This window comes from Hippocampus bargibanti, linkage group LG06, assembly GCF_051943395.1.
Source record: "Hippocampus bargibanti isolate YZ-2025 linkage group LG06, ASM5194339v1, whole genome shotgun sequence".
NCBI classification, from domain to species: Eukaryota; Metazoa; Chordata; class Actinopteri; order Syngnathiformes; family Syngnathidae; genus Hippocampus; species Hippocampus bargibanti.
The window spans coordinates 14,345,107-14,357,500 of NC_142739.1; the positions used below are offsets into that span (position 1 = coordinate 14,345,107).

General features: G+C 42.9%; 1 protein-coding gene across 3 annotated transcripts in view; it reads left to right on the plus strand.

The window, feature by feature from the left end:
- The first annotated feature begins 434 nt into the window (after positions 1–434).
- The window catches only part of mal2 (mal, T cell differentiation protein 2), a 17,228-nt gene continuing 5,268 nt past the window's right edge, over positions 435–12,394 (plus strand). The window contains exons 1-3 of one of the 3 annotated variants that reach the window (XM_088999168.1): positions 435–754; positions 3,144–3,314; positions 5,422–5,905. In XM_088999168.1, coding sequence (XP_088855294.1) covers positions 638–754; positions 3,144–3,314; positions 5,422–5,646 — 513 coding nt within the window. In that variant the 5' untranslated portion in view covers positions 435–637 and the 3' untranslated portion in view covers positions 5,647–5,905. Of the gene's footprint in view, positions 755–3,143; positions 3,315–5,421; positions 5,906–12,394 lie in introns of those variants that run through there. The other 2 variants (XM_088999169.1, XM_088999166.1) reach the window with 2 other exon arrangements.

Below are 12,394 nucleotides of genomic sequence, written 5' to 3' on the forward strand. Positions count from 1 at the left end.
AAGCAATTGGAAGAAGTTATACAGCAGATTTTTACTTGTAGCCCCAGTTTCAACCCCAGTTGTCAATAGTAACAAATAGTCTATTCATTTTCAGATTTTTTTTTTCTCAGTTCGCTAAAAAAAGGATCAGCACTGATATTCCAGGACCCACTAAACAAATAAGCCTTTGGTCAATAAACGAGGTCAAAAGGATTTTCTTTGGTTCAAGAAAACTAATTAATTGATTTGACCAGTTATTCTACATGCAGGCTCACACTTTTGGATGCAATCCAGTCGAGTTTTGCATTAGTTGTTAGTGGTGGTAGTGGGGCGAGGGGTAATTGCTTAGTTTATAGGTGATTTCTCTCATCAATATTCGGGAAATCAACAGGGAGATTTACCTGTATTTCATAGCCTCATGAGCCCAGGGCATTTTGAAATTGAAGTTTTCGTGAAACCGTGATGTCTATAAACGCAGCATCATGGCTTCAAGGGAGTGGCCGGTGCACCTGTCTGACCTGTTCTGTTAGAGAAGGACACATGACTCCGGAGGAATTTCCTCCGCGCTTCCTGTCCGTTGTACCCTTTAGTTCTCTCGGGGGCGAGCGAGCCAGAGAGGCGGCCGAGAAAGAACGGACAGAGAGAAGCGGGCTGAGAGATGTCGGAGCCGGCCACCAATCCTGCTGCCACCTCCTTCTCAGCACCCACAATTTCGCTGCCTTTAGGTCTGGACGTGTTGAGGACTTACTCCGGGGCCCTGATCTGCTTAGAAATCGTAAGTTTTGATCCCGAACTCATGGGATGACTGTAGTGGATATTTAGCCACATTAGACTTGTAGCAACCCCATGGTCTCTCCTGACGACCTTTCAGAACTGCAAGGTGATCTCCCGGTCATTGACACCTCCGAGGTTTTACTTATTTGAATTATTTTTCCTTTATCTTCTAGTGAGGCGTACATTTGCCAGGCTTTTATCATAGCATGTGAATGGGGTATATTGTACCGTTGTACCGTTCGAATCGTGTAATGATTTGTTTAACAATTTAATGATACAATTGTTTAATTTGTTTTCGGTTTAATGGGAAAGATTTTTATCCCACTCTAATTATACCAAAATTGGGTCATCAAACCAGGTAACAAACCTAAAACTAAAAGAAAGTAAACATACTGACTATTTATTGAGCACTTTTTGTAATTTACACATGTTGAATATTCTACACTCTACAGCAGGGGTGTCAAAGTCATTTTTTGCCGCGGGCCACATTGTAGTTATTGTTTCCTCTCGAGGGCCGTTATGAATTTGGGGAACCCATTAGAATGTTTAAATCCCTTCAAATATTACATATAGAGCACACAGCAAATTAATGAATAACTCGTTTTCAAATTTGAAGTCAAGAATAATGACTTTTATTGTGGTTGACATCCAAAAATATGAAATGTTGGCTCAGATTTTAGCAATCATCATGGAATTTAACAAGTTTGATTTGCTTTCGCGAGCCGAAAAAAATGATGTGGCTGGCCGGATTTGGCCCGCAGGCCTTGACTTTGACACCTGTGCTCTACAGTATTGTATATGCAATGCCAGTGTCTCTCAAATGGAGCAATCTTTTTTGTGAAATTTAAATATCACAGACTTATTTAAAATAAATATGGATTAATATGGTTCCTTAACACTAACAGAGTTATTAATTAAAAGCAGAACATTTTAATATAGTTTTTTTTTACAAAGGATTAAAAAAAATTATTTTGGAATTTTAATGTGCAAAACATAAGTTACATTAATTTATTAGCCAGAGTTTAATATAGATTAAAACATTAAAATGTTGGTTTATTTTAATCAAAACAATGACAAAAACTAATTATAGATAAATAACAGAAGATGGCCCTGTGGTTGACAGAGGTGCAGGCTTCCTGTGTGGCGTTTGCATGGTCTCCCCATGCCTGTGTGGATTTTCTCTGGGTACTCTGGTTTCCTCCCACATTCTAACAACATGCACGCCAGGTTAATGGAGCACTCTAGATTGTCCCTTGGCCTTAGTGTGAGCACAGATGGTTGTTCATCTGTTTGTCCTGTGGTTGACTGGCAACCAGTTCAGGGTGTATCCTGCCTCCTGCCAGGAGAGAGCTGTAATCAGCTCCAGCATGCCCCATGCATGACTTTAGTGAGGATAAATGGATAAGAAAATTGATAGATGAATGGAAGGATGGATGGATAGATGAAATAATTGATATTCATTAAAATTGAGAATTTGTGTCAAAATGGAATAAACCAATTTATTGCATTGACCCTATTTGTTCTTTTCATTTAACCCCTAAACTTGGGTAAAAACGGAATATCCTTTTTTTACCTACAATTGACCCATTTGTAGGTCGGTTCTTTTTGAACAAAGTGGGTCATACTTAACCTAAAATGTGTGATTTTTGACCCAAGTATTTTTAGACCTTATCATCACATGCAGTATTTACTCTTTGTCTTTGATAGGTTTCCCTCTGCGGTGGAAACACAAACAATATGAAATAAGGAGCGCTCCCGCCCACTTCGCCGAAGCAAAGCCCACTAGTTACATTTGTACCTTATGCTTAATGAGCCCTCTCAATTGATTTAGGGGCTTCACACATCATGATTATTTGGTTCGACTATGAGGGTTATTGTATTTTGGGGGTTGACCCGATGTGAACAGTGCAGAGGTGCAGGGTTCGATTCTGGTGTGCTGTTTGCATGTTCTCCCCATGCCAGCGTGGGTTTTCTCTCAGTACTCCGGTTTTGTCCCACATTGCAAAAACATGCATGACAGGTTTATTGGGGCCTCCAAATCATTCCTAGGTGTGATTCTGAGCGTGGACAGTAGTTCGTCTGTATGCTCTGTGATTGCCTGGCATTGTGTACCCTGCCTACTGCCCGTATAGAGCTGGGATAGACCGCAGCACACCTCACTCTCCTTGTGAGGATAGGCGGATTTGGGAAAAAAATGGATGTAAGACTGTATTATCAAGTGTTTCAAATTTTGACTGAATTACTGTATATTGTCATAGTTGTACTTTATACTGGTGACGAACAGCAGAAGCAAAAGTAAAGCACCATTTTGGTACAATGAGGTATAATGGTGTATTTTGAAATTCTGATCATAAAGTTATCCATTGACATGCTGATGCTTGTGTCTCTAGCTATTTGGTGGTTTAGTATGGACCCTGGTGGCTTCCTCCAATGTGCCAGTCCCTCTGCTGCAAGGTTGGGTGATGTTTGTATCTGTCACTGCCTTCTTCCTGTCCTCCGCCTACCTCTGCCTCCTTATCACCGGCCTGGCTGACCGCATCAATATCGACTGGAACTTTTTGGTAGGTAGTATTCGAGTCTGGTGTTGGTTTGCTTGGAGCAGCCAGTGCATGTAATCATGCATTGATCTAGTGCAGGGGTGCTCATTACGTCGATCGCGATCTACTGGTCGATCGCGGAGGTAGTACTGGTCGATCACAGCGTGACAGTAAAAAACATTTGTCAGCCTATCAAACGTCCCGTCACTTGATTGACATACAGGGCAACCATTCAGATGACAACTGAATTTTTCATAGAAATAGATAGGTTTAGAAGTGCCCAAAGGAGGCAATAGCATTGCGCCCGCGGTCACCAGGTCGTGACATCACTGATGACTTCACAAGTTGTAGCCTCTGACACAGTTCCGTACCATATGAATAATTTTTGCTCGTTCTTCGTCGATTTTCTTCCGGTATTCGACGAAATTCTAATACTTTGTGGCTAAATATGTTTTAGAAGACAACTACTTCACTCTCACGTCGTCTTTCGGCGCGATGTGAAGTCGGACAAGTCCAAAAACCTCAACTTTCAAGATCAGATTGCTTTGGATTATAATTTTTTTATAATCCAAAACATACAATTGAAATTAAATACACCACTATTGATGTATATTTATTCAGAGTCTAAAAATGTTATAAATAATAGAAATGACAGCTCTTTAAGATTGAAAATTCAAATACATAGTATAATTATCTTTTGAATGTGATTGTAACCAATCTTCAAACGTGAAAAAAATAACATTCATAAAGAATGATCATACTTAATTGGTGATCGGAATTGGACTAAATCAGAAATTGTAGAGGATTAGGTAACACTGTGTATAGTGTATATATGTGTGAAATCTACAACGGATCAAAAAGATCAAGAAGTAATTATTAGTATGTTGTATGAGCAGAGTCGGCTAACCTGGGGCGCGTTTCACTAAACTTTGCTATTTAGCAATATTGCTAAGCGTTAACAATATTGCTAAATGATGTTTAGTGAGACACGTTTTTAGCGTTAACAATGAATTTAACAATATATTAGCAATATTGCTAAATTAGCAATGTTTAGTGAAACGCACACCCCTGCAGTTCAAATTTAGTGTCGAATTAGTTACATGCTTGAGGAGGCAGAGCCAATTCAATTTCATACTAATGAAGAACAGCTAGAACGTACTTATACACGGACGAAGATCGAAAACAGGACGAAAATTAGTCGCTAAAACATCGCAAAACGAATTATTTTTTTTTCTTTTTATAGAAATTTCATTTTCACTCACTTGAAGAACGAAATTCCTTTGTTTTTCAGCTTGTAGTTGAAGCATCCGTAAGCGAAACATTGCGGCCCCCAACTGTTGTTCGTTTTTACAGCATCCATACGTTAAATAGACCTAAATACGCTCAAAACTATCTTATTTCTATGCCAAACCAAGCCACGTTACTATGGACGCTACAACTCGTGCCGTCACTTCCGGGTTTGCCATCAACATCGTCTCTACGCCACTTCTAAACCTATCTATTTCTATGGAATTTTTACCTTTAGGTCGCCGTGCATGCGTAAACAACGGCGCTAAACGCAGCAAAATTTACAAGCTAGTCAGCGAATTACCTCAGATTTTAAGCCCTTGCTAAAACATATGGTGATCAAAATGAGTGAGAAAGATGGACCAAGTAAGGGGGCAAAACATATTACTTTCATACGGAATGGGAAAATGTGGAGCGCCATTTGCGGACTGTTCATGGAAAATACGACATTGACTTCCTGCCGAAAAGCCAGCTGAGAAAGAGAAAGATGGACGAACTAAAATCAATGTTGTCCGGACAGCAGTGATTTTTCACTCAACATACTTCAAAAGCGAAAGCCGGCACCGAAGCATCGTTTCGGGTGAGTCACGCCATCGTTAAAAACAATAAGTCCTTCCAAGACGGAGAGATGGTAAAAGAAGCATTCGTTGAAGCAGCTGACTCCTTGTTCAGAGATATTATCTTCAATCAAAGCTCTGCAGCTGTCAAGACATACAGTTACACGGCGCTGTGAAGCCACGGCTGAGGATTTAACCCAGCAAATGTGGAAAGTCATTGGAGATTGTGAGTGTTCTCACTGCTGAAGTCCAGGGCTTATGGACAGTTCTGTAACTTACTCACACAGGAAAAGTACCCCAACATGAGGAAATGTGCTACCTCCTTGACTGCATTATTCGGCTCCACTTATTTATGTGAGTCAGCCTTTTCCTACATAAAGATCATTAAGTCCAAATACCCTTCCACCATGAATGATGAACATTTGGAAATGTGCTTGAGGCTGGCTGTCAGCAGCTACTGTACGGACTATGCATCCCTGGCTGATTCAATTCAGTGCAAGTCATCAAAGTAAACTCAGGTAATTACAAAAAATGTTAATAGTTATTTATTATGTTATGTATATGTAGTTATTATGTGTGTTGTGCAATATTGGCTTATTCAGTTATGCAAGGTACATCAACATACATTGTACATACAAAGAATCCTTAAAACATTTGAAAATAATTATGTTTTGCATTTTTGTCGTGGGTAGATCATTTTGACTTGGTAGTTTTTATAAGTAGCTCGTATGCTGAAAAAGTGTGAGCACCCCTGATGTAGTGTGTGTTTGTGTGTGCGTGTCATCTCCAAACTTGGGGTACCACCCAAGTTTCTTTGCATCCTCCAGCAGCTGCATGACGGGATGCAAGCCAGAGTACTCTTCGGAGAGCTCCAGTCAGAGCTTTCGGGGTGAACGCTGGGGTGAAGCAGGGCTGTGTCTTGGCTCCAGTGCTCTTTATTATCCTCATCTCTGCCGTCACATGCCTATTTCACAAAGGCATCGGACATGAAGATGGCATCCGGGTGGAGTACCGCCTCGATGGAAACCTCTTCAACATCCGACGGCTCCAGTCCCACACAAAGACAAATATCTGCCACATCTGTGAACTTCAGTATGCTGATGACTGTGCTGTACTAGCTCACAGCTCAGAATCTATGCAGCATGCTATCAACACCATTTCTAGCTTCTACCAGTCTTTTGGTCTCCAGATCAACATAAAAAACAGCTCATGTCTCCAACTCCCACACCACCAAGGATTCACATCAATGGCATTTCACTAAATATAGTGGATCATTTTATCTACCTTGGCTCCACTTTGTCTTCCAATTGCTCCCTTGACATTGAAATCCACAAATAAAGCCTTGTTACGTTTGGTCGTTTACGCAGCAGTCTTTACGAGCCGAAACCTGAGTTTTATGAAGTTTTATGAAGTCCACCAATAATATGCAATCTTTAACAAGATTTTACGCTAAATTACAAAATGTCAGTTTAATATAAGAAAAAAAACAAGACGTTCACAAAACGAACTATTTGTTGAAAATAAAGGTAAACACATCTTTTTCATTTGTTCTTGAGAATAGGCTTACCTACATGCGACAGCGAGTTGTCCTCTCCTTCAGCCATTGTGGGTTAAAAAAGCGAGTAGATATACTTGGTTTTTCTGCTAAAGTTTCCGGGTCTGATCTGTTGTAGCTTGGTTGTGGTAAAGTGAGTATCCAATCACAGGACGCGTACGTCATGTTCAAAGCGAGGCCGTCTAGCTGGCCTTACTGTGCCAACTCGTGATCTGATTGGCTATCGCAACTGTATATCAACTACATGTGCCCGTTCATGTACAGCGCACAGACGCCCTCACTGTTGATTCTGAAGGCATCGGTCAGATTTCATACAGCCTGGCGACACAAACTAGCTGAATTCTGATTGGAATAAAAACTCTGACCTAAAACTACAACACTGAAAGGAGCATAACCAAATGGATATAATATAACATCAAGAAAACAGTATGTAGAATAATTATATATATATATATATATATATATATATATATATATATATATATATATAAATATATATTTATATTATAATGAAAAAATTTTTTTTTAATGACTTTTATTATAATTATGATAATGATGTCTGATTATGTTAGGCCAGCAGAGAAGGCCTTGCTGGCCCTGACGGATATCGATATAACGAGACTTTACTGTATGTATGTATGTATGTATGTATGTATGTATGTATATATATATTGTGATATCATGAGAGGCTAGCTCTCATCGGGACAGGACAAGAAGTGCAATGGACGACAGGTTTGGATACAAACAAAAGGTTTTAATCAAGGGTTCCAGGGGGAATTCACAAGCAACAAAGGTTTGAATAGTGTCTCTTCCAATACCTATCAAAATAAAGTCTCTTCTGATACTTAAATCCAAATAAAGTCTCTTCTGAGGTAAAACTGAAGACGGAGTTCTTTTACAAGAGTCTCTAGGCCTCACCCCTCTTGACGTCCTCCTCATGTAGCCTAGCCACCTTAGCTAGGTTGAAATCCAGTGTCCAGTCGTGTGGTTCCAACTGGCGATGAGTTCCACGCAGCAATCAACTTCTTCACAGAGCACAGCAATCGAGCTTGTCTTTCCCCAAGCTCCACACTCAGAGGCTCTCTGCCTTAAGAGCCTTGCTTGCCAATCAAGCCCTGATCAGCTGCAGGTGTGTGGTTTTAATTGCTGCCTTCCACCAGGTGGGGCCAAGACTCTCTCTGGGTGGAGCCATCTTAGGGGGATGTATTTGCCCCCCAGGACACAGCCTCTCGTGACATCACAATATATATATATGTATATATATGTATATATGTATGTGTGTGTGTGTGTGTGTGTGTATATATATATATATATATATATATATATATATATATATATATATGCTTCCGGGACGAGCGGACGCTGGCGCGCTTTGGCTGGCGCGCTTTGGCTGCTGCGCTTTGGCTGCCGCTGCTTTCCCGCGAAATGTTTTTACCTTCTTTTTGCCTTTTTAACCTCTTTTTAGCTTTTTTATGGTTCACGAGCCTCTGGAAATACCAGACAATCACCTACGAACGTTGGCTATCGATCCATCTCTTGATCCCGGTCGCTTATCCGGATCACAGACGAAGCCGCGTTATCATCTCCACCCACCTGTTCCCGCTGTCGAGGGCTAACCTGGCCGCTGCCTCTCTCTCGGTGTTGCTGGTGAATATCATGTCGCTTCTCCATCGACCTGTTGGACGGCTACAGTACTCGGCGGCGGAGCTGCTGAAGTTCCGCTCCCGATGGATGAGCGTGCCACCGGCGATTCTCCGGTTCCCGTAAATCGCTCGTCGCCCTTCCCGGAGGTATATCCACCGCGGATCACGTCGAGGCTTTCACCTCGATGGCTCCAAGGATATCACCTCCCTGTGGTCATCCGTCCGCCAGCCGCGCAGAAGGAGCAGCCGCTCGGTCGATCACCGTATGTTAGCCGGCCTGGCTAGGTCGGCTAATGCGCCTCGTAGTGGGGACGCCACCAGCGTCAACTTCGGCCTCCTCAACGTCCGCTCGCTTACGGGAAAGGGGTGTCTTATCCAAGACATTCTAATTGACCGTAAGCTTGACTTTTTTTGTATAAATGAGACTTGGCAAATGGTGGGAGACTTCTCCGAGCTCAATGGCGCAACTCCGCCAGGCTTTGTTTACATTTCTAAGCCCCGCCTCTTGGGCCGCGGAGGTGGTCTCGCGATAATTTACCGCAAGAACTGAAAAATCCTTCAAGTTTCACTCCAGGAAACCCTATCGTTTGAATGCCTTGCTTGTATAATTTCTGGACCCTCACCCACCATCATAGCCACTGTATACCGTGCACCAAAACCACATTGTGACTTTCTAAAAGAATTCTCTGATGTCCTCACACACCTCTCCACCCTGTCACCAAATGTAATTATTCTCGGGGACTTCAACATCCACAAGGACAATTCCACTCTTCCCCTCACTAAAGACTTCACCTCCTCACTCGACAGCTTTGGTCTACATCAATTCTCGGACTTTTTCACCCACATAAAAGGCAACACCCTGGACCTCATTTGCATGTCTGGCCTTATCCCTAAGAATTGCACAGCTAATGAACTTCCCATAACAGACCATTTCCTGGTTTCATTCACTGTTTCCATCACCCTCTCTCTCCCCAAACCCCCCGTGTCATCACATATCGCAACATCAAGGACATCAACGTTGCCACCCTCGCTGAGATGATCGCCACCCTGACTCCGGACTGCAACTCATCCTCTGATGAACTTGTTTCTCGGTACAACGCGGACCTCATGAACACCCTCAACGCCCTGGCTCCTGTAAAGTCCCGGTCTGTCCAATTCACCCGGTCTGCACCCTGGTTCACCGCCCATCTCCGCTCCATCAAGACAAAATCTCGCCAACTTGAAACACTTTACAGGAAGTCTGGGCTCACTACTCACAAGGACATGTACGCAACTCACCTTACCCATTACAAGGACTCTATCACACGTGCAAAATCGCAATATTACTCTGGAATCATTGACTCTAATCCTGGAAACTCACGGGTCCTCTTTTCCCTCTATCACAAAATCACACAACCTCCTACCTCTCTCCCCTCACACTTCTATTCCTCTGAGACATGCAACACTCTGCTTATGTTTTTTAGTGAAAAGATCAACAAAATCCATCAGCACCTCGGGTCCTCTGTCCCCACCCCCTCTCCCAGCCTTTCTACTCCTTCCCAACGACTTTCTGCCTTTGAACTCCCCCATTCCTCTATAATCGCAGACATTATCACCAAATCCAAGAACTCCTCCTGTCAACTCGACCCACTCCCTACTATCCTTATCAAGTCCTGCCTACCCTCTCTTCTCCCATTTATTTCTACCATTATTCACTCCTCATTATCAACTGGAATTGTTCCTATCCCACTCAAAACCGCAGCTGTCACTCCAATCCTGAAAAAACCTGGCTCAGACCCAAACGATTTCAATAACTTGCGTCCAATTTCCCACCTCCCATTCATCGCCAAAATTCTTGAAAAGACAGTTGTGTCCCAGCTTCACTCACACCTCACTCACAATAACCTGTACGAACAATTCCAGTCTGGTTTCCGCCCCCGCCACAGTACTGAATCGGCTCTCATAAAAATCACGAATGATCTTTTTATGGCAACCGATGCCGGTTCACTCTCCATCCTCATCCTTCTCGACCTGACCTCAGCCTTTGACACCATTTCCCACCCTATCCTGCTCGACAGACTTTCCACCCTAGGCATCACACATACCCCACTCCGCTGCTTTCATTCCTATCTCTCTGATCGCTCACAATTCATCCAAATCAATTCGTTCACCTCACGGTCCTCTCCTGTGTCCTCTGGTGTGCCTCAAGGGTCTGTCCTGGGGCCACTTCTCTTTATTATCTACCTACTTCCTCTTGGCAATATTTTCCGTAAGTTTGGCATTCACTTTCACTGCTTCGCGGATGACACCCAACTCTACCTCTCCAGCAAACCCGACGCCTCTCTTCCACCTTCATCCCTCTCACTTTGCCTCTCAGAAATTAAATCCTGGCTTTCCCATAACTTTCTCAAGCTTAACAGTGAAAAAAACGAACTTCTCCTTGTCGGTACCAAATCCACCCTCCACAAAACTAACAGTTTCTCTCTCACCATTGACAGTTCAACTGTGTCCCCCTCCCCTCAGGTCAAAAGCCTGGGTGTCATCCTCGATAGCTCACTATCTTTTCAGTCCCATATAAATAACATAACTCGGTCTGCTTATTTCCACCTCCGTAATATTAACCGTCTCCGTCCCTCGCTCACCCCTCACACCACTGCTATCCTTATCCACAGTCTCGTCACCTCCCGCATCGATTATTGCAACGCACTTCTCTTCGGTATCAACCAGAAATTTCTCCATAAACTCCAACTCGTCCAAAATTCTTCAGCCCGGATCATCACTAGAACCCCCTCCTTTCACCACATCACCCCTGTCCTCCAGCAACTCCACTGGATACCTGTTAAACATCGTATCGAATTCAAAATACTTCTGTTTACATTCAAAGCCATCCATAACCTTGCCCCTCCCTATCTTTCTGACCTGCTTCAAATCTCTGTTCCCTCTCAGTCCCTCAGATCTTCATCCTCCCTTCACCTCTATGTGCCCTCTGCCCGTCTCACCACGATGGGATGCAGAGCTTTCAGCCGCTCTGCTCCCAAACTCTGGAATTCTCTTCCACCCAACATCCGCAATATTGACTCCCTCCCTATTTTCAAGGCTCACCTCAAAACCCACTTGTTTAAAATTGCTTTCAATGTATCGTTCTATGTGCTATTTTATTATGTATCATTTTACGTATGGTTTTATTGTTATGTGCTTTGTTTTATTGTTTTTATTGTAAAGTGTCCTTGGGTGTTTTGAAAGGCGCTTGAAATAAAATGTATTATTATTATTATTTATTGTTATGTGCTTTGTTTTATTGTTTTTATTGTAAAGTGTCCTTGGGTGTTTTGAAAGGCGCTTGAAATCAGAATCATCTTTATTGCCAAGTATGTAGAACACACAAGGAATTTGTTTCCGGTAGAACACGCTGCACTAGTATCGTCGTCAAAAAAACTGCTAAGTGGCACTATACAGTTCCATTTTGGCTACTGTTGAAGAGTTCAAAGAGTTAATGGCTTGGGGGAAGAAGCTGTTTAAATGTCTGCTGGATTTGGTGCGCATGGATCGGTAGCGCCTGCCTGAGGGGAGTAGCTGGAAAAGGTGGTGGGCAGGGTGCGGAGGGTCCAGTAGGATTTTCCGCGCCCTTGTTCGGATTCTTGCAGTGTGCAAGTCCTCGAGAGTGGGTAGGGCGGTGCCAATGATTTTTTCCGCCGTTCTAACTGTCCGTTGAAGTCGGATTTTGTCCATTTTTGTGGCGGCCCCGAACCAAACGGTGATGGAAGAACACAGGATGGATTCGATGACAGCCGTGTAGAAATGTTGCAGCACCTCCTGTGGCAGGCCATGCTTCTTTATCAGCCTCAGGAAGTACATTCTCTGTTGGGCCTTTTTCAGAATAGAGTTTGTGTTGACCTCCCACTTCATGTCCTGGGAGACTGTGATTCCCAGAAACTTGAAGGTCTCAACGGTTGACACAAGGCAGTTGGATAGTGTGAGGGGTAGCTGTGGTGATGGATGTTTCCTGAAGTCCACGATCATCTCAACTGTCTTGAGCGTGTTCAGCTCCAGGTTGTGAAATAAGATGTATTATTATTATTATTT